The 22,969-nt window shown below is 41.0% G+C and overlaps 1 protein-coding gene across 1 annotated transcript in view; it reads left to right on the forward strand.

The window, feature by feature from the left end:
* The window catches only part of LOC148540818 (calcium-activated chloride channel regulator 1-like), a 98,316-nt gene extending 79,867 nt beyond the window's left edge, over positions 1 to 18,449 (forward strand). The window contains exons 11-15 of the mRNA XM_088481930.1: positions 969 to 1,190; positions 4,301 to 4,571; positions 7,441 to 7,605; positions 12,768 to 12,998; positions 16,226 to 18,449. Of these exons, the coding sequence (XP_088338056.1) occupies positions 969 to 1,190; positions 4,301 to 4,571; positions 7,441 to 7,605; positions 12,768 to 12,998; positions 16,226 to 16,569 (1,233 nt within the window). The 3' untranslated portion in view covers positions 16,570 to 18,449. The remainder of the gene's footprint in view (positions 1 to 968; positions 1,191 to 4,300; positions 4,572 to 7,440; positions 7,606 to 12,767; positions 12,999 to 16,225) is intronic.
* Positions 18,450 to 22,969: the final 4,520 nt, after the last annotated feature.

Here is a 22,969-nt window from a genome sequence, read left to right on the forward strand (position 1 = left end):
AGAGGGGGGGGGTGCGGGTACTAATCGCCTGGGCTTGCTAGAGGGGGCAGGTGCCGCCCCCCTCCCTCTTATCTCACTTAAGCCCAGCACACACTGCTGTGTGCTGGGCTGCAGTGGGAGACTGCTCGCGGCCGCTAAGCAGCAGGTGGGAACCCATGGGAACGCCTACCGTCTGAAGCCGGCCCCACTGACATCACTAGTGATGTCAGTGGGAGTGATTTTGGCTCTGATAGAGCCAAAATCACTCCAGGGTTTGTGGTTGAGAAACCCGACCACAGGGTTTCACTCGCAAGTCCGATGGTCGCGATGGTCAAGACCATCGCGACCATCTTGTTGGACGCTCGTATATGCTGTGGGTGGTGACCCACAGCTATACGAGCATCCAGGAGGACACTCCATTTTAACGGAGGAGGGCCCTGATTCAGAGCGAGCGCTCTGGTCAGAGCGTCCGGCTCTGAATCAGGGCCTAAGATTTTAAGACCCCCTCAAAAGATGTGTTGGTTAGGATATAGACACAGCATTTGACCCAGTGCCTAAGGTATAACTATGTTACACAAAAAAAATACATATAACATGCTAATTTGGCTTTGTAATAAAATAATATTTCCTACTGCTGGGGAACACAATAAACGATGTGCACCTGGAAGATATGACATATTATATCCACGGTCCACATCAGAACGATGTAATAAAGGACGGAACAATCCCTCACTCCATCCTTCATTACCTTGCATGGCGCCGAATGCGATATCGCCCATTTGGACATGCAGCACGACCAACCAGATGACATTGCATGCGACCGCGGGAGCAGGCAGATTGGGCGTACACACTGAGCGTTCCGGATGATATGTTGTTCCAATTTCGGCTGTAAACGACATATCAGGCCGACATTGCTCCAGAGTGTACCCAGCTTTAGTATAAAAGAGTATGTTGTTCGTCCAATCATTGTTTCTTTTTTTTGTTAACAGATTGAAAGCACTACAACAACAATCAACCCATTCCAATGTATGACTGGTAAAGTGACCATTGACAACACAGTGGGAAATGAAACTTTCTTCTTGGTGACCTGGAACATTGTGATTCCCACCATCCAGCTGACAGATCCCAATGGCAAAGTATATACGAATGACCAGTTTGTCAGTGACACATTCTCCAAGTCTACTCGTCTCACTATGCCAGGCACTGCGGAGGTAAAGCATCTCACTGAGACTGATCTGATAATATAACAAGAACTAGTTTGATACAGTTGCACATATTAATAATGAGGTAAAACGGGACAAAGGGGGAGATGTATTAAATCTTCTCAAGTGGACAGGTGAAGAAATTGCCCATTACAACCAATAAAATTCTCCCAATCTTTTTATAAAATGTACTAGATAAATGATAGCTAGAAGCTGATTGGTTGCTCTGGGCAACTTCTCTACTTGTCCTCTTTAGAGGGCGATCGCAACTGTAGCATCAAGCTCTCCATCCAAATGTATCATTAACAAATTATCAATTTGCCTGGACAGCTCCTCCGATAGCAAGCTGTATCTGTCTCTTCCAAGTATTTACTTCCGTGTTTCTGGCCCAGCAAACGTGCACTGCCATCGGCTGCGCATCTGCAAGTGACCACTATAGGATATGGACCTGAAGGATCCCTCTTTTCTCTGAAAATATTTTGGCCAATTGGCTACAATGGCTAACATCACCAAAAGAAGGCATTAGCTATTAGGACTCAAGCTCTGAAAACTTATCAGAGCTTGAGACATTCAGCCAGTTTGCAGTCCCTATAGAAACCTATGGGAACTGCTCTGCAGAAGGAAAATAGGGAGGCCGCTGGTGATATCTCTGATATTTACTGCGGATTCCTGTTCTTACATACTATTGATCCTTAACTGATGTGGAAATATGCATAAAACAGCAGATTTCAGAGTATTTACCACAATTCTGCTTTGATACATAGGCCCTCATTCAGAGTCGATCACTAGATACAAGCGGTCGCTCTGAATGAGGGCGGCCACTTGTGGTGTGAAGTGCGGCCTCCTGGTCGCTAGCTAAGCTATGGGTTACCACCCACAGCTCTAGCGAGCGACCAGGTTGATGGTCGCGATGGTCAGGACCATCGCGACCATCATCTTTGCAGATCATTGCTGATGTCAATGTGGCCGCCCCCAAACGGCAAGCATTCCATCGGGAACGCCTCCATTTGGCCGGCCACCCCCCCTGCCCGCCTCCCAAACGGGGCGAGCTGTCCATCACCATCGACAGCTCGCCCCCTTTGGTGCGAGACCTGTAGCGACGGAGCACCCTTCGCTAGCCGGGTCTCGCGCATGCACACGTCAGAGGCGGCTCCAACGTGCGCATGCCCAGTTGGCAAACATCGACCCAGTTGCGAGCACTCAGCGCTTGCGACAGGGTCTGAATAAGGCCCATATTCCTTAGATTTAGATTAGATCGGTGGTAGATTTTACGTAGGGGTTGCAGCTCGCATCCCCACCCAGCAAAATCCTCAACCCACAGGGAAAGCCTAGCAGTGATTTCCCATTAGAAATGTTCCTTTCTGTTTCTCCCCCTGGGACTGCCAGTACAGACTGTGATAGCAGAGACCACTTCCCAAGGGAAGCCACTCCCCTGCTATTACAGCAGCTCTTGCAGTCCCTAGATGCCAGCCAGTTGGCTAATTTGTGTGCATCTGCGGGATTACCCCCACTCCCCCTACAGTCATGCAGGTAAGGAGCTGCTGCTTGATTAGATTATCTCCTATAATCAGTATACTGTATATACCCATATGGGTGAAAATAACAATGAATAGGTAATTTTTATCCAAGAACATTTTATTTGGAAAGCTCTGCCTCTTACTGAGTAGTGGTATGCAGAAACCCTTCCCTAAGTCAACATGATTATTAGGGGTCTATTCATTATGTTAATTATTGGGGTCCCGATAATTAATATACTAACTCGACACGAGAGCCGAAGCAATTCATCATTGCCCCAGCGCGGAGACAGCTGATCCGAAAATCAGCTGTCTCCCTGAAACGTTTCACAGCTCCTTTCGGAGTAGTGAATCTTTTCACTGCTCCTTACAGATCAATGACACTAGTGCGCATGCGTGATCTACAGGTCATGCATTAGCACAAAAGCCACAGCGTCCTGTGCAAGGAGGCAGACAGGAGCGAAGGGATCCAAATGGATCCCACTTCGCAATCCGGGACTGAGAGCCGCAAGCAGGAACAAACGCCATCTGAAGATAGCCTATGCTCCCACGGTCAAGCGCCATGAATTCTGCCCCCATACTAGTGTATGGGGAAAGCGGGCCGCATCGCAAGTGAAAGCTAAGCAGGAGATATCAGTTATATCTCCTGCATTACCTTTTTGATGAATGGCCCGATTTCTGCAATTGCCAGAGAAAATGTTCTATTATAATATTATAGTATTACCAAGATCACTGATCCCACACAGTTACCTATTATCCAAGGTATGAATTGCAAGATTGTTGGAAAAATTATGCCTGGTGGGGGAACTTTCTGTAACTAGTTTTGCTTAGACCAGTGGTTCCCAAACTTTTTTGTACCGTGGCGCTCTAGAGTATAAGAATTGTTTTCACAGCACCCCTAAGCCAAAAGTTTGTAATTGAGAAGTCAGAAAAAAATGTAAAGTAGTAAAACGAAGTGTATTGTGCTTACCTGTCATCCTTAAGTTCAGTTATGTGGTGGTGGACAGGTTTGCGCTTCTGTTTGTCCACATATTTACATTATATTGACCAAAAATAATTTGATTTGGCGCTGGACCACCAACCTGAGGCGTCCCTGCAAGTGTCCCAAGGCACCTGAGGGTGCCACGGCGCCCAGTTTGTGAACCACTGGCTCAGACAGTAACTGCCCCCTGGAACTTTGGAAGTATTTCAGTTGTTGCTAGGGGATCCACTAATGGGCTGCTAATAAAGTGGGATTTGTGGCTGATGCAGAGTAATACTCAGCGTGTGTAGCATATCTCTTGCATGGAATTGCTGTGCGTATGCCCAGAAAACAGGAACACTGGCTGAGCTGACTTGCTTGATTCTTGCATTTACATCGTCCTGTGATTGTAGAGGCTGGAAGACAGAGAGAAGGTGCAATAAGTAAGTGTTTGCGTAATAGTGAACTCATACATACTATCAGCAAGACACATATACTTCGAAAGAAATAATTATTTGCAGGTGGTCTGCGGCAGGTAGAAATAGAAATATACTATTTTGCTTTTGTTTATGTAAATTATATACAAATTCAGTAATTCATGTATGTAAAATAATCTATGCTGTAATGTGTTTATTTCATTTTAGAAAGGACAGTGGGATTACAGTTTATGCAACAATGACATAGCAGATCAAATTCTGGGTTTAACTGTGAATTCTCAGGCATCTGATCCAAATGTGCCTCCAATTGTTGTTGAGCCATTTATGAATGCGGACACAAGCAGTTTCCCTAGCCCCATGATTGTGTATGCAGTGGTAACTCAAGGGTTTTCCCCTGTCCTGGGGGTAAAGGTTACTGCAATAATAGAACCACAGAGTGGAAAAATTAGAACCATGCAACTTTTGGACAATGGAGCAGGTAATTACTTTGAGAATGAAATTACAGTCCATATTTTTTTTCATAATATTATTACTTCTTGCAGTCTGATGCCCAGTACTACAGCAGTCCTGACCATTATTTAACATCAATTACTTATTTCAGGCATATGTAAGCTTTACCATGACATCAAAGATACCTACTGTAAGTGCTATTTTAGTTAAAAAATTAGATGCAATAGTCACAATTATTTACAAAAGGCTGCACTTTAGCCAATCATTGAGATACGGTACTGGGAAAGTTCAAGAGAATTTCTTGCATTTTTTTTGTAGCTGAGATAATGTAATGATCCTGTATCTATCTGTATTTACCACATGTTCAATGAAGCAATTCCAGATAATGAAATAGGATTATTGATCCCTATAGCCAACAATGTGCACACACCCTCACTTTATTACAAAGTGTGCAGTGGACTATGGAAGAAAAAAACATTGTACAGCCATGGCCAAAAGTTTTGAGACTGACACAAGTATTGGTTGTCACAGAGTTTCCTGCTTCAGTGTTTTTAGACCTTTTTGTCAGATGTTACTATTGTATACTGTAGTAAAATTACAAGCATTTCATAAGTGTCATAGGCTTGTATTGACAATTACATTAAGTTTATGCAAAGAGTCAATATTTGCAGTGTTGACCATTCTTTTTCAAGACCTCTGCAATTCACCCTGGCATGCTGTCAATCAACTTCTGGGCCACATACTGACTGATGACCGCCCATTCTTACCTAATCAATGCTTGGAGTTTGTCAGCAATTGTGGGTTTTTGTTTGTCCACCCGCCTCTTGAGGATTGATCACAAGTTCTCAATGTGATTAAGGTCTGGGGAGTTTCCTGGCCATGGTCCAAAATTTTGATGTTTTGCTCACCGAGCCACTTAGTTATCACTTTTGCCTTATGGCAAGGTGCTCCATCATGCTGGAAAAGGCATTGTTCATCACAAAACTATTCTTGGATGGTTGGGAGAAGTTGCTCTTGGAGGATGTTTTGGTACCATTCTTTATTCATAGCTGTGTTCTTAGGCAAAATTGTGAGTGAGCCCACTCCCTTGGCTGAGAAGCAACCCCACACATGACTGTTCTCAGGATGCTTTACTGTTGGCATGACACAGGACTGATGGTAGCGCTCACCTTTCCTTCTCAAGACAAGCGTTATTCCAGATGCCCCAAACAATCTGAAAGGGGATTCATCAGAGAAAATAACTTTACCCCAGTCCTCAGCAGTCCAATCCCTGTATCTTTTGCAGAATATCAGTCTGTCCCTGATGTCTTTCCTGGAGAGAAGTGGCTTCTTTGCCGCCCTTCTTGACACCAGGCCATCCTCCAAAAGTCTTCGTCCTGTGTCAGTATTCCCACACTCTCCATTTCCATTCAACTAATAATGCTATATGGCACTTATATATTCAAGTGCGTCAAAAATGTGTGAGACCTTAAGTGGCAAATTACTGTAAATCTCAGTGATTAAAAAAAAAAGAAGCAGGGCTGGATTAAGAGCCACGTGGGCCTGGGGTTGAAAAATGATCAAGGGCTTATTATGAGTAGCTAAGTAGGTGTGACCAGTGCTGTGTGGGTGTGACCAGTGCTGTGTGGGTGTGGCCAGTGCTGCATAGGTGTGGCCAGTGCCATTTGGGCATGTACACTCCTTACACTATCAGCCCCATTGTCTCCCTAAAATTTTAAAGTATAAAAATTGCATCATTTAGTGAGGAAGATGGAGAAATACAATTTTAATACATATGATTTATGGCCGACCATGTGGCCAGCTGGTGGCTGGTCATCATCATGCTGTCATGATAGTGGACCTATTTTTATGTGAAGGCCTGGAGCTGGAGCTCTATCCATACCATTATGAATCTGGTCCTGTAAAGAAGCAATGTGGGCCGCCTATTCTTTTTCTGCATTTCTGTAGTAACAAAGTAAGGAAAATATCCAGTTGTACTTCATTCAGAGTTGGCATAAATGCAATTTGCATCTTTTATTCCCAACAGCTTGATCCTTTTTTATGTGCGTCAATTCATGATATGTGTCTCTTGCCCTGGTGACTCACATTTTCCACTTATAGCTGCTGATATGTTTATTAGAGAAATTTAAAAAAGTTTAAATGTCATATTTCTGGCACATCTACTCCTGTTATGTGCAGCGGGAGGGGGATGCATTTTTTTCATGTGTGAGTTGGTCACATCTCACGTTTGCAGCCAAGTTTTGGTGCGTGCATTTTATATTTGCATTTAGGTGCAAATTGCATCAGACTCTGAATGGAGCCCTATGTGCATAAATGCATCTATAATTAAGTGGAAAGGACTACTGACATGGAAGCATAAACGATGCATTCAATACCTGCATACCTTTTGACACACTTTGAATAATTATATTTTGATGATTATAGTTCTCTTTAAATAATATTCCTGTATTATTATTAGTGTTGTAGCGACCAATCGTCTTTCCAATGCTAATAGTAGCATCAATATAGTACAATGCTGAGATTGGGACAGAAGGAGATTTATAAAAAATTGAAGACTTTTCAATGTAAAGTAACCACTTAACTGGCATGGTTGCATGGGATATGACTGCAGCCAGCTGGGCTTTCCCTGACACCGTCGCATCCCATGTGACCATGCCATCTTGTTCCGTCCTACGGAATTTAAAGAGGAATTTAGTTCTGCACATGTGTATCTGACTGTCGACATCACTGCCGACAATTTCAAAACAATTTCTGAAAAAAATATTAGCCAGCGAAGTGGTATTGTATTGTATATATGTAAATGTTTTGGGAATTTAATTTGAATAAATGAATAGTTGTAAAAAAATTAATAGTTGTAAATTTTGCAGAGTGTTCTAATATAATATGTTTCCTTTAAGGTGCGGATATACTCAAGAATGATGGAATCTATTCCAAATACTTTACTGACTTCAGTGGAAATGGCAGATATAATCTGAAAGTGCGTGTTGAGAGTCAAGGGAAGGAAATCAATTTGGCTCCACCAAAAAATCGAGCAATATACTTACCTGGCTTTGTTGAAAATGGTAAGAAAATGGCATGAAAAACAAATGGTACTTGTATATTAGACCTCAGTTACAAAGCACGTTAGGGGCCTGATTCGGATTTGGTGTGCGTTTGCACATGTGCCGAGTGGGTCCTGCATGATCACTCGCAGTGCTCCCCGAGCCACAACCTTGACAGGCTGCAGCTGCTTGCTGGCAGAGAGGGGGCAGGGACCGGGTCCATAGCACAAAACGGAATCTCACATTAGCTGTACAGAATTGCGCATTAGCTGTAAGGTGTACAAAATCTCGCAATAGCCGTATGGAATCTCACATTAGCCCTACAAAATCTCACATTAGCTGTATGGAATCTAGAATTAGCAGAACGCATTAGCTGTAATGAATCCTGCTTATTAACCCTACGATCTCTCGCATTAGCCGTACAGAATCTCGCATTACTGGTATGGAATCTTGCATTAGCTGTACGTAAATTTGCATTCACTGTACAGAATCTCACAAAATCTGTAAGCAATCTCGCAATAGCTGTGCAGAATCTGACATTAGTCCTACGAAGTCTTGCATTTGCTGTACGGGATCTAGAATTAGCTGTTTGCAATCTCACATTAGCTGTACGGAATCTCACATTAGCTGTACGGAATCTCACATTACTGTAGCTGCAAGGAATCTTACATTAGCTGTACAGAATCTCACATTTGCTGTACGGAATCTCACATTAGCTCTACGGAATCTCACACTAGCTGTACGAAATCTCACACTAGCTGTACGGAATCTCACACTAGCTGTAAGGAATCTCACATTAGCTGTAAGGAATCTCACATTAGCTGTACGGAATCTCGCATTAGCTGTATGGAATCTCGCATTAGCTGTACGGAATCTCGCATTAGCTGTAAGGAATCTTGCATTAGCTGTAAGGTATATGGAATTTCGCAAAAGCCTTATGGGATCTCACATTAGCCCTATGAAATCTCACATTAGCTGTACGGAATCTAGAATTAGATGTACGCATTAGCTGTAATATTGCATTATTAGCCCTAATCTCGCATTAGCTGTACGAAATCTCGCATTAGCTGTAAGGAATCTCGCATTAGCTGTATGGAATCTCACACTAGCTGTACGGAAGCTCACACTAGCTGTACGGAATCTCACACTAGCTGTAAGGAATCTCACATTAGCTGTACGGAACCTCGCATAAGCTGTATGGAATCTCGCATTAACTGTATGGAATCTCATATTAGCTGTACGGAATCTCACACTAGCTGTACGGAATCTCACACTAGCTGTACGGAATCTCACACTAGCTGTAAGGAATCTCGCATTAGCTGTACGGAATCTCACATTAGCTGTAAGGAATCTTGCATTAGCTGTAAGGTATACGGAATTTCGCAATAGCCTTATGGGATCTCACATTAGCCCTATGAAATCTCCCATTAGCTGTACGGAATCTAGAATTAGCTGTACGCATTAGCTGTAATATTGCATTATTAGCCCTAATCTCGCATTAGCTGTACAAAATCTTGGATTAGCTGTAAGGAATCTCGCATTAGCTGTAAGGTATATGGAATTTCGCAATAGCCTTATGGAATCTCACATTAGCCCTATGAAATCTCACATTAGCTGTACGGAATCTAGAATTAGCTGTACGCATTAGCTGTAATATTACATTATTAGCCCTAATCTCACATTAGCTGTACGAAATCTCGCATTAGCTGTAAGGAATCTCGCATTAGCTTTAGGGAATCTCGCATTAGCTGTATTGAATCTCACATTATTAGGTGTATGGAATCTTGCTTTAGCTGTACCCCATCTCGCATTAGCTGTATGATACCTCACATTGGCTTTAAGGAATCTCACATTAGCTGTATGGCATCTAGCATTAGCTGTATGGAATCTCGCATTAGCTGTATGGAATCTCGCATTAGCTGTAAGGAATCTTGCATTAGCTGTAAGGTATATGGAATTTCGCAATAGCCTTATGGGATCTCACATTAGCCCTATGAAATCTCACATTAGCTGTACGGAATCTAGAATTAGATGTACGCATTAGCTGTAATATTGCATTATTAGCCCTAATCTCGCATTAGCTGTACGAAATCTCGCATTAGCTGTAAGGAATCTCGCATTAGCTGTATGGAATCTCACACTAGCTGTACGGAATCTCACACTAGCTGTACGGAATCTCACACTAGCTGTAAGGAATCTCACATTAGCTCTACGGAACCTCGCATAAGCTGTACGGAATCTCGCATTAGCTGTATGGAATCTCATATTAGCTGTACGGAATCTCACACTAGCTGTACGGAATCTCACACTAGCTGTACGGAATCTCACACTAGCTGTAAGGAATCTCGCATTAGCTGTACGGAATCTCACATTAGCTGTAAGGAATCTTGCATTAGCTGTAAGGTATACGGAATTTCGCAATAGCCTTATGGGATCTCACATTAGCCCTATGAAATCTCCCATTAGCTGTACGGAATCTAGAATTAGCTGTACACATTAGCTGTAATATTGCATTATTAGCCCTAATCTCGCATTAGCTGTACAAAATCTTGCATTAGCTGTAAGGAATCTCGCATTAGCTGTAAGGTATATGGAATTTCGCAATAGCCTTATGGAATCTCACATTAGCCCTATGAAATCTCACATTAGCTGTACGGAATCTAGAATTAGCTGTACGCATTAGCTGTAATATTACATTATTAGCCCTAATCTCACATTAGCTGTACGAAATCTCGCATTAGCTGTAAGGAATCTCGCATTAGCTTTAGGGAATCTCGCATTAGCTGTATTGAATCTCACATTATTAGGTGTATGGAATCTTGCTTTAGCTGTACCCCATCTCGCATTAGCTGTATGATACCTCACATTGGCTTTAAGGAATCTCACATTAGCTGTATGGCATCTAGCATTAGCTGTATGATACCTCAAATTGGCTTTAAGGAATCTCGCATTAGCTGTATGGAATCTCACATCAGCTGTAGGAAATCTCCCATTAGCTGTACGAAATCTCTCATTAGCTGGAAGGAATCTCGCATAAATGGTACAGAATCTCGCCTTAGCTGTACAGAATCTCACATTAGCTGTATGTAATGTCACATCAGCTGTAAGGAATCTAGCATTAACTGTACAGAGTCTCACATTAGCTGTACAGAATCTCGCATTAGCTGTAGGGAATCTTGCATTAGCTGTATTGAATTTCACATTATTAGCCTACGGAATCTTGCATTAGTGGTACAGAATCTCGCATCAGCTGTAGGAAATCTCCCATTAGCTGTACGAAATCTCTCATTAGCTGGAAGGAATCTCGCATAAATGGTACAGAATCTCGCCTTAGCTGTACAGAATCTCACATTAGCTGTATGTAATGTCACATCAGCTGTAAGGAATCTAGCATTAACTGTACAGGTCTCACATTAGCTGTACAGAATCTCGCATTAGCTGTAGGGAATCTTGCATTAGCTGTATTGAATTTCACATTATTAGCCTACGGAATCTTGCATTAGTGGTACAGAATCTCGCATTAGCTGTACGGAATCTCACATTAGCTGTACGGAATCTCACATTAGATGTATGGAATCTCACATTAGCTGTACAGAATCTAACTTTAGCTGTATTGAATCTCACATTATTAGCATACGGAATCTTGCATTAGCTGTAGGGAATCTTGCATTAGCTGTATTGAATCTCACATTATTAGCCTACGGAATATTGCATAAGTGTTACAGAATCTCGCATTAGCTGTACAGAATCTCGCATTAGCTGTACGGAATCTCACATTAGCTGTACGGAATCTCGCATTAGCTGTACGGAATCTCGCATTAGCAGTAAGGAATCTCGCATTTGCTGTAGGGAATCTCACATTAGCTGTACAGAATCTCACATTAGCTGTACAGAATCACGCAATAGCTGTAAGGAATGTCGCATTAGCTGTACGGAATCTCACATTAGCTGTACAGAATCATGCAATAGCTGTAAGGAATGTCGCACTAGCTGTACGGAATCTCACATTAGCTGTACGGAATCTTGCATTAGCTGTACGGAATCTCGCATTAGCTGTACGGAATCTCACATTAGCTGTAAGGAATCTCACATTAGCTGTATGGAATCACGCATTAGCTGTATGTAATCTCACATTATCTGTACGGAATCAACCATTAGCTGTATGTAATCTCACATTAGCTATATGTAATCTCACATTAGCTGTTTGGAATCTCGCATTAGCTGTTTGCAAACTCACATTAGCTGTTTGGCATCTCACATTAGCTGTACGGAATCTCACATTAGCTGTACGGAATTTCACATTAGCTGTACAGAATCTCGCATTAGCTGTACGGAATCTCACATTAGCTGTACGGAATCTCATGTTAGCATATGGTCATAAATCAGGCTTCCGTGGTTTCAGACAAAAGCAGCCACTTTGTGTCCAACTGAGAATCAGGCCCATTACCTACTTCAATAGCGTACATCAATACAGATTGATGAATATAGCTAAAATATAATTAGATTAATATGAACAAATATTTTGACTCATTCACAAATATACAGTATGTCGCTAAACTGTCAGTTGTTTTAGATAATATCCTTTAAAATGTTATCTATGAAATTATACCCAAATAATGATTTACTCATGGAGCGTACACACGGTCAGATTTGTCAGACTTGTCAGATTTGTCAGATGAACGACTGAACGATTGAACAATTTGAACGATTTGAACGATTTTACCAAAGTTTTGAACGATTTGAACGATTTGAATGATTGAACGATTTTTGACTGCATTAAAATGAATGGAATCGTCCAAGTCTGACTGCAAACCCATCAGATGTCAGATATCGTTATCTGACAAACGGGAACGCACATCGTTGATCGTCCATCGTTCAGGCATGTCAGATATGAACGATTTTCCTTCAGATATGAACGACTGAACGATTTTTAAATCGTTATCGTTCATATCTGAAGGAAAAATCTGACCGTGTGTATGCACCATTATTTAGTTTTCTCCTAGGAGGATATAGTGATGACAAAGGAAGATTGCTTACATTAGTTACTGTGTATTTTATTTAAAATTTAGATTTAGGTTTTTAAATTAAGTAGCAGTGACTGGTTTTAATGCTGTGCATGACTTCTGCTTGTCATGGTAACCTTTTTCCAACTGAAAACTTACATTTTTAAAATTTTTTAAAAGGTACTATAGTCAGTAACCCACCAAGACCAAAAATTACAACCGACGACTTAAATTTGGGCAATTTCACCCGGACAGCTTCAGGAGGGGCCTTCATAGTATCTCATGTACCATCAGTTCCACTGCCAGATGTCTTTAAACCTGCAAAAGTCACAGATTTAAGTGCAAACATTCAAGATCAACAAATTGTGTTGTCCTGGACAGCAACTGGAGACAATCTCGATCAAGGCAATGGTACGTGTTAAATTCAGCATTTTACCATTAGGAATCATTATTCTGGCTAATTGTGTGTATTATTACTGCTCAAGGTGGTGTTGCAGTGACTCGAGTAGACAGTCAGTCAATCTCTATCATTGATTAATTTTCGACTTTGTGAGGTGAATATGAACCAAGCCCACATAATGCGGATACAGCAGGTGTAGAACAGTTGCCAGAGGAAGATCTTTATTTACATCTTCCAACTTCTGAAACACCAGGGTTTATCTTGGAGTGAGCACTGATGCTCAGGACATGTTAGAGTGATGCAAGACGTATAATTCCAGAGTGTTATTCTAGAACCAGGCTAGTAATGGCTATCGCCTTTTAAGAAGCCAACCTTTCTTTACAGTGAAAGCTGCTCACTAGCACTTAGCTGACTCCAGGTCTTAGGCAAGCAATATTAGAGACTGGCAGCTATATATAGAGAAGTCAGAGTCCAATACTGAGGCCGTCCAGAAAGTAGATAGAGTACAATGCAGAGATCAGAGCAGCAAACAAATATAAAAGTATATAAAAATATAAAAGATTTTAGAACTGAAATCAGAATTAGACAAATTGATCGTGTGTGTTTCTCAAGCAAAATGACTGCACCTACAACTGGAACAGCACCGTGAAGCTTCTTACACTATAAAGAGGCTCCTAGTGATCAAGGGATCATGCAAATATTCATAGCACTGACTGCTCTGATGCTTGTAAGCAGGGCCTAACAGCGAATAGGGGGTGGGTCTGCCCGCACCCCAAAGCGTCTTTAAGTTTAAGATGCTCCGGGCAGCTGTACACATGGCAGGGTGCCTGTCTGTAGTGTCCAAAGGATGCTACGGGCAACACTGTGCGGCAGCACCAATCGCAAACCCCTAGTTACGGCCCGGTTGGAAGTGTCCATTGTACCCAAGCAGTCAGGAGAGGAAGGGGAGGAGCCTTGTGATGGATCATGTCAGCACTACCGATTACTACTTGAGGCAGGTTCAAAAATCCCATGTAATGGAGTTTCTCTAGAAATGTTTTCTGAAAATATATTTTCAAGGGATAATTGAAAATTATTTCATACTAATCTTAAACAATGAACAGCCTGCCTAAACTGAGGAATACCAGGTGATAGCATACAAGAAAATGAACATAACTTTGAAGTCATTAAGCACAATAGAAATGTGAGATACCAGTAGAAACATGAGAGGAATAAGGGCCTGATTCATTATGGATTGCAACTGCGATCACGGCTGTGATTACGCACGCAGTCTCACAGCGATGATATGCTAATCCACTGCGATCGCTATGTTGTTGTAGCACAATATAAGAAAGCCCACCTTACATTACACACATCCATAATGTTTAGCAAGACTGTGAAACCATCGGTAACATCATGTACAGCCTCACACACACTTGCACAAGCTCTGACCTTACTCAGGAATTGCTAACCTCATCTCATGCACTGAGTACTCAGGCTGCGTATGGCATTGCAGTGGATAATTTATGCACGCCCAAGCAACGGCGTTCAAACGCACTGGCACGCCTGTGTTTCCCTGACCACACCCTCGTCACCTCCCATAAACAACACTTCCTGTCAATCACTCTGCGTTGGGTCTGCATAGTCTCTGTGATCACAGTCCCGATCGCAGTGACTGGTTCGTGCACTGCGATGAATACGCATGTGCAGATCGCAACAATCGGCCGACTGCTTGCGTAATTGCAGTTGCGATCCTTGCGGAATCAGGCCCTAAGTGATGAGTTCTGAGTAATCATTAGGTAATGAGAAACATAACAAATACAGTACATGCCTCCAGTGTATGCAGCAATAAAATGGTTGTGGTTTTTTTTTTTTGCTAAAACTGCAATCCGCAGATATCACCATCCAAACTGTTACGCGTTCATGGCCCTGGTGTGCTGCAGCCATGCCCCAGTATACTGATTCCACACTCACACATGTTGGGAGGTATGGGTATGTACAAATGAGAAAGCGTTTAGTAATTCATGTCATACCTGCTGTTATGTGGACCATAGCTTTGGTTGAAACCTGACTTCTGCTATGGTCTAAAACAAAAGACATCATTACTTTTAAAAGATGATAAACAGACAGTTTTCTGGCTTTGGAAACTTTAATAGACCAGAATGTCCTTAGCTGGAGCTATCAGGTTGTGGTGGTCTATGATAAATGCTCAACCACAATGTCACATAGCTGCCTCTGCTCCTGCTGGATTGGCAGTCACACATACCATGATATCATGGGGCCTCTGTTAAAGCCATTGTGCCCTTTAGCCAGTCCCTGAGCAACAGTTTTGTGTTTTAGTTGTTTGAACCCCTCTAACGCTCCTACTTTATACATGTCCAGATCCAATTTATTTGATTATGGATCTGGCTCTTGGCCTTATTATTTTGTTTCATACTTGTGCTGCTAGTCCCTGAAACTTATATTGGATTCTAATTTTGTACCTAAGCTGCCGGCATCCACCAGTCGTTTATCTGTCGGTAGCCTGGTACCGTGACCTGTGGCTTCTTCGCTGTTTGTCAGGAAACCCTGTTAAGCTGAGGGTTCCTATAAGACACAACCCCCCAAAATGTATCCAGCACCAGTCTGTAGTGGTATTGTGGATAGTCATTTAGCCTTGTGACACATGGCAGGTGGAGGTGATGGGCTGGCTCTTACAGTACTTTTATAGTTTAAATGCACATCTACAGTAGATTCATATCTACCAGTAAGGTATTGATTGTATTAATACCATGGGGGTCTATTTACTAAGCAGTGTTAGGAGACAGAGTGAAAAGTGATAAGAAAGTGATAAGGTGCCAGCCAATCAGCTCCCAACTGTCATTTTTCAAACACAGCGCATATGAGACGGCAGGTGGGAGCTGATTGGCTGGCACCTTATACTTTCTTATCACTTTTCACTCTGTCTCCTAACACGGCTTAGTAAATAAACCCCATATCTGCTATAGGGCTGTGAAAGATGCAACGTTACCATCATTTGTACTTATGTGAATGTTCTCCACTACCTCCTTCTCTTTCCTGCCCATTCCCCCTTCTGCTCTGTCTCCAACTTCCATCTAATTTTGTCATTTTGGAAACAATAAATCATTTTTTAAAAATAATACGAATTTCCATTATGCTCAAATTGGCATCAGGCACGCTTTCTAACATGTAACTACATTATATATATCTAGCTTACATGGCAGCTCTGACTTGTAATTATGCCATTTATATTTTCCAGTTTCCATGTATGATTTACGAATGAGTTTCAACAGACAGGCATTAATAGACAACTTTGAAAATGGCACCGCTATTGATATCTCCAGTCTTACACCACTGCCCGCCGGCTCCAGTGAACAATTCAGCTTTTCTCCCCAGAATGTTACAATTCAGAATGGGACCTTCCTTTATTTTGCCTTGGTTGCTGAGGACAAGGCCAATCACAAGTCAGAGCCCTCTAATGTGGCAACAGCGACACTGTTCATAGGAAAGTCCTCAGCCAATGATATATCAAGGTCACGTATTACATTGTTTTGGACTATCATTGCAGCTTTAACAATAGCAGTTACTTTGACTTTATTTTAATTGTACTGGTCTCTTACAAAACATTTGACTGTAATATGAATGGTCAGCTTGTATTATTGAGATATATTGTGCAGATTTTCCACCCTATGACAAACCTTACATTGTATGCAGTCCAAGAGTTCTTCTTTTTTGATTCTTTAACTACCATTCACAAGAATCTAACAAAGATAAAAATGTGGTTCCCTATTGGCACAACAGTGTTAGTAAGGATCTAGGTTCATCTGTGAACCTTACAAACTGTAAACAACCCATTTATTAGCTATACTTAGTGGTAAGAGGGTTGAGATGAATAAAACATAAATATAGCCAGAACACTGTACAGTAACATTGACACTGAGGCCAAGTTTGGTTCTGATTTTGGGGCCTCTCTGCCATGACCTGCTGTGTTCCTGGACATACTCAACTACAACTGTAAGCACTGATTAACAATTTTGTTTGTTAAAGCAACTGTTTTGAGTATATAGTAAGTATATTTTCTAACTAAAAATGAAAACAAAAAATAGACAAATTAATAAAAGTGTTCTTTTTACACGGTTTTTACAATATACCATATTGCATTTGAGTTCATATATAAACAGGGTAACAAGGTGGCAGTGCGCCCTGTGTCGGCCCTGCTCCCTAAATAAGTGACCTTATGATGTATGCCTGGGGGATGTGGTGGCCGCCTTCAGGAAGTAGACACTGCATGGAGCATCCTATGGATGCTTTGGGCAGCTCTACAGGCTGCAGGACAAATCTGGAATAGTGATACTAGTTACAAGATGCTGTTCCTAGAACCCTGCAAGCCACATGTAGTGGGGCAGCAACGGTGCCACCTCCAGTGCCCTGTGACCTGTGTAAAGGCACAGATCACACACCCCTAGTTATGGCTCCGCAAAGACAACGTAGCTTATTAAATAACATGTAAATATCCATATTGGCAATGAAAATAATATCATGACACTGGTAGAATTACATTGGTTATGACCTGCCTGCTCAATTGGGTGTGAATGCACAGTATAGTCCAAGTGATGGGGTTTCTCCTTCAGACTCTCACTTGTACACTGATTACCTGGATGTTCTTGGGGCTGAGCACAAGTCCTAAAGAAACTGCTTTGGGAAATTTACCATTGATCTGGCCCTGCTTCCTGCAACATGAATACATAAATACAAACTAATCTAGTATGATAGATTGTTGTTATTAAAGTAATTTGCTTTCCTTCAAAAGACTATTAAACATAAAATACTTATTTCTGGATAATCAGGATACTTAGGAAAATACTATATTAATGATCCCTCCCAAAATATGAGTTGCTTTAGTTAACAAGGCTTCTGGCAAAACACTGTAAGTAATTAAGGAGTCAATGTTGATATATGCTTTGGTGGCCTATTTTGTTCTAGTTTAAGTGTTTATTCAGAGATGTCTGGTGTGCATTCTTATAGGAAAATCAAAGCACTACTTACATGTTTAAAAACGTGTATGATTGTTAACTAATAGAACCAGACACATGAAATGTGCTATGGCTATATACTGGCCCCATAAAGAAGATAGAGGTAATGTTACTCCCTGCAATCCATATAATGTAATCATGTTTCCTATGCATATGTGCAGAAATAACTTGCTTAGTGGACTTAATTTTATAATTCTCCTTTGTTCTAAAAGACAGTTTTAAAATAGAACAAATTAATTACTACAGAGGTTGTTGAACAACCTGCAATAAATCGGTTGCAAAACCAACTAGCATATCAGCTCACATCCGTCAGATGTCACATAATATGAAGTCACAGAAAACACTTGTGGACAAGCAAACAGTTGGGACTCATCTTTTACTGACCGTATCTTCTAGTCTAGTGTTTATTTCTGTTATATTTTATAAAATATATATTTTTATCAATTTGTTATCACCATTTTTATGCATTTAACATTGTGACTTTTTTTTCATATTAAAGTCCATTGAGTAACTGTCTTTGTGTTCCTATATAATTCATATATTAGGCTTGCTTTTACATTTCCATGTTTATGCAGTTGTTTAGTTTATATCAACATTTATTTATTTAGCTTGTGATTCCATTTTTAGATCAGTCAGAGAGTAACAAAATTCTTCCCAGAAATGTCAGCTCTTGAACTAAGAATTAGTGGTTGCAGAACTTGGAGTATAATAGTGAGTGTAAGTTATCATATTGGTGAATTTTGGTAATTTGGTAAGTTGTAGGCAGACCAGCTGGTTTTGTTTTGATTAAGCCTTTAACTGCGACGTGTCACAAGCTAGGTGGATCTTGTCGTGGCAGTGCACATCATCATGCGATTTGCATTCTTAAACATACTGTACCCCTACAGGTTTAAGAACTTATCCAAACTATTGATGATGCAGGTGATAAAATGTGAAAACATGTTCAAAAAGTATAGGAAGCAACAAAATGGGAAAGTAATACTGTATATTGACAGCTAATCTCTTGACAGTTATCAGCATCCCAAATGCTGTCACTTTGCAACAATCAGCTCTGTTTGCGAATGTTGCATAATCTTTTGTTACTATGTATCATCTTGTTGAAACAGCTTTAATTTCAGCATCCTTACTACTGCTGTTGCTTAACATATTTGTTTTTATGCAGTTTTCATAATAACTGCAATGACCATCTGGGAAGTGATTGACCAACAAGACTTGTGGGGAAGTCTTACTTACATGCTTATGATTTATCATGCAAAATGCAAGACACATAAATGTTTGTTTAGTTTGCCATATCTTACAATATGTGCATGAAGATATACAGTGTTTGAAGCACATAAAGATATGCTTTAAGAATATCATGATGCAGACGGGTACTTGACAACCCAGTCATCATCACCAAATTGATGATGCTGCCTAGTAGTTTTATGTATAATAAAGAAAGAAACTGTCAAAAAAAAGTAAAACTCAGTCCTGATGCTCATAGCCTGGGCTAGTTACCACTGATGCAGAGGGACAATCGGAATGGAGTACCACTAAGAAAGCTGCAATCTACAGCAGCCTGCAACAGACTAGGCTGTCCATAAAACAGGAAGGAAACCTTCAGTATGAGATCCCCCTGTCACAGTGGGGCACAGCCCCAGCATGTTTAGCACATGGCTAAATTGCTTAGAACAGTGGTTCCCAAACTTTTTTGAATCACGGTGCCCCAGAATTTTATTCATGGCACCCCTATGTCAAAATTTTCTTATTGAAAATTCAGAAAGAATTATTAAATGTTAATAAAGTAAATTATGCTTACCTTACTTAGGTTCAGTTATATGGTGATGGACAGGGTTGTGCTTCTGCTTGTCCACATATTTTATGATTGGCAGCCATAAATAATTTGATTTGGTCCTGGACCACCAACCCATGGCACTCCTGATAGAGCATTGCGGCACCCAGTTTGGGAACCACTGGCCTAGATGAATCAGGTTTGCAAAAACATGTGGGTCGCCCCTAGCACTGGGGCTCCCTACAGCCGCTACATGCTGGCACTTGTAGAGCTATTTCCCTCATGCTCTGTACACGAGCAACTTATTTACAATGACCTAATGTATAACACTTTATCATTCTCACCCCATTGTCACCTCTCTGCAATCAGGCTTTCACCAAGAAAAACAAAAAAACAAAAAAACAGACACAGGCTTATATATAACTGCACATTAAAATATTCATCACTGGGCTGCATACTGGACAGGTAAAAAGTTTAAAAAACGAATAAAAAAAAAACTTGTTATCTATCAAATAATAATCTGCTAGGTTCTCTGGCAGCCCAGCACCGATCAGGTTCCTGTACAGTAGTGCTCCCTGTGGGCCTGACATCCTAGGTGACCATGAGTCCATATACTGTAGTTTGTACTGTATCCAGGCATTTACTCTAGATCACAGGTTCTCAAACTCGGTCCTCAGGACCCCAAACAGTGCATGTTTTCCAGTTCTCCTCTAAGAATCACAAGTGAAATAATTAGCTCCACCTATATATCTTTTAAAGTGTATCAGTGAGTAATGACTGCACCTGTGCACCTGCTTGGTGACCTGCAAAACGTGACCTGTGTAGGGTCCTGAGGACCGAGTTTGAGAACTACTGCTCTAGATACACTGTACTTGTTACTCTGACATTGCAGTGGTTAATTACTAAAACAGTGTGACTTTGCTGCCACCTCGTGGACAAATGCATTATCAACCACGGAAACATTCAAGGCCTTTTTCAAAATGCAATTTGAGACTTTTTTCTGTCTCAAATTGCAATTTTCGCACAGCGCATGCACAAATTATTCTTTTTGTGTCAAGTCTGATATGAGACTTGCTGCCATTAGGGCTCATACCGGGCTGGAATGAGTGTGGAATCACAGGGACCAACTTAACCAAATTTTGTCCATAAAGGCTGCACTGTCGTATAATTATTGTGTTATCTACACAATAAATGTTATAACAGTGGGGACAAACCAGGTGCTTTACTGGCAAAAGTTTGTGCAAAACGAACTCGCAATCACATCTTCTCTATCAAAGATGTTGGTTGCTGACTGTCCACTACAAAAATTAAAAAAATCTTGTAGCACCTAATATACCTCTATATGTGATTTCCAAAGTGTAGAGACAACAAATTTCATAAGGTATCTACTATAGACTTCACTTTGAAGATGTTGAGTCAAAATTACCAAACATTTGCTTTGCCCTGAAATTCCCCCTTTCTCATATACTTTTTGGACAATCCTGTGTTCTGACCAGGTTTCAATCATGCTTCTTCCTCTGCTTAGATTAAGTAAGGCTTACGGTTACTCATATTAGATATTACAGCTCTCTGGAACAGTCTTCCTTTTACAGAAGTGAAAGAGAAATATAAAATTCTAGATGAGTGGGTGTTGACAGCCGCAACACTTATTCTATACAAGTTGTAATAACAATTGTGCTTGCTTCTCAAAATTAGAACTTATGTGTTGGCTTCGATCTTCAGCCAAGGGTTAGCTCAATATAATGTGTTTTTTGTAAGAGATGTATTTATTGTACACTTGATTTAGGGCAAAGATTATATAACACTAATAGGAGGGACTTGATTCCATAGCAAGAAATGAACATGAATATTCAATTCCTTGGTATACTAACGATGTGTACCCAGCCGACCTATTGTGCAACGGGACCCGGCGGGAGTCCCGGCATCGGCAAGTTGCACACACACTTGCCTATGCTGGGAGTGACAGCGTGGCAGCCGGGGCCATGCTGCATTCTGCAGCATGGTCCTCACTGATGATGTCGCCCATCGGATGCATCGTCAGTGGCATTGAGGGTACACACTAGACGATGTGCCAGATATGTCGTTCAAACCAGCTGGTTCAGAGGACATATCATCTAGTGTGTACCTGGATCAGAGGACATATCGTCTAGTGTGTACCCAGCATAAGACGACATAGGCTGACAGCATGTGCTTTAATCAATGGGATATTCAGCCTGAACTATGTCATTTGATAGCGGCAACATGCAAATCATGTCCAATGAAGACCAGTAATCTCTGTAGATGTAATTAGTATGCTAAACGGACCATGCCTTCAACTTGTTGTACTGTAGTTATGGTCCATTTGGTTTTGAAGAAGAGTGATCAATTATTCCCATTCCACATGGTGCAATAGTGGTATTCAACAAGTGACTGAATGCAGTGCACACAAAGCACCATGGGCAGGCCGCCTAGTGGATAAATCAATTAAAAATAGTATTTACCAGTCATACACTGCATTAGTTTGTAAAATCCAGCAAATGTGCCTGACTTTTGAACAAAATGTGCACTGTAATATATCAGAAAATGTTTGTGTATTAGTCATTGTTGTGTAATGTATTGCATTTAAATCACTTGCACTCTGTCAGTTTACATATGTAATGGTAGCTCTGACCTGGCAAAGCTTCAGAAGAGACGTTTTCTCTAACTGTAGCACGTCATGATTTTCCCATCTATATTCTAAGAGTAGGGTCTTTAGCAATTTTTTCCCATTGCATTAGAAAATGCTTTTCATGTAGGGGAGTACAAAAAGTATTTCACACTATCAAGAACAGATTCCAGGGGGCCACCCAAGCTAATAGCTATTGCAGGACAGTATATCTGCATAGCTTCAGCTGGTACAATTCCAAAATGTTCATTACTTGATTCCATTTCTGCTCATCAGAAAAAGATCTTAAGAAAGTAACATGATTACTAATTTCATATTTTTCAGCAATCAATAATACTCACCGTTCTCTCTCTCTCCCATCATATCATCCAGTGATAAAGTGATATCATTCTTTTCCCATTCTAGTAACCTAGTTGTTATTTGGGAGGATCATGTCTGGGGATTATTTTGTGTCCCAACTTTGCTTTCTAAATTGACAGGAGGTATATTACACTTTTACAATTACTGACAATGGGGGGTGGAGGGATTCATATACTAATTAAGCAAATATATTAA

Source organism: Taudactylus pleione, unplaced genomic scaffold (genome assembly GCF_031769625.1).
Source record: "Taudactylus pleione unplaced genomic scaffold, aTauple2 ptg000017l, whole genome shotgun sequence".
Classification (NCBI taxonomy): domain Eukaryota; kingdom Metazoa; phylum Chordata; class Amphibia; order Anura; family Myobatrachidae; genus Taudactylus; species Taudactylus pleione.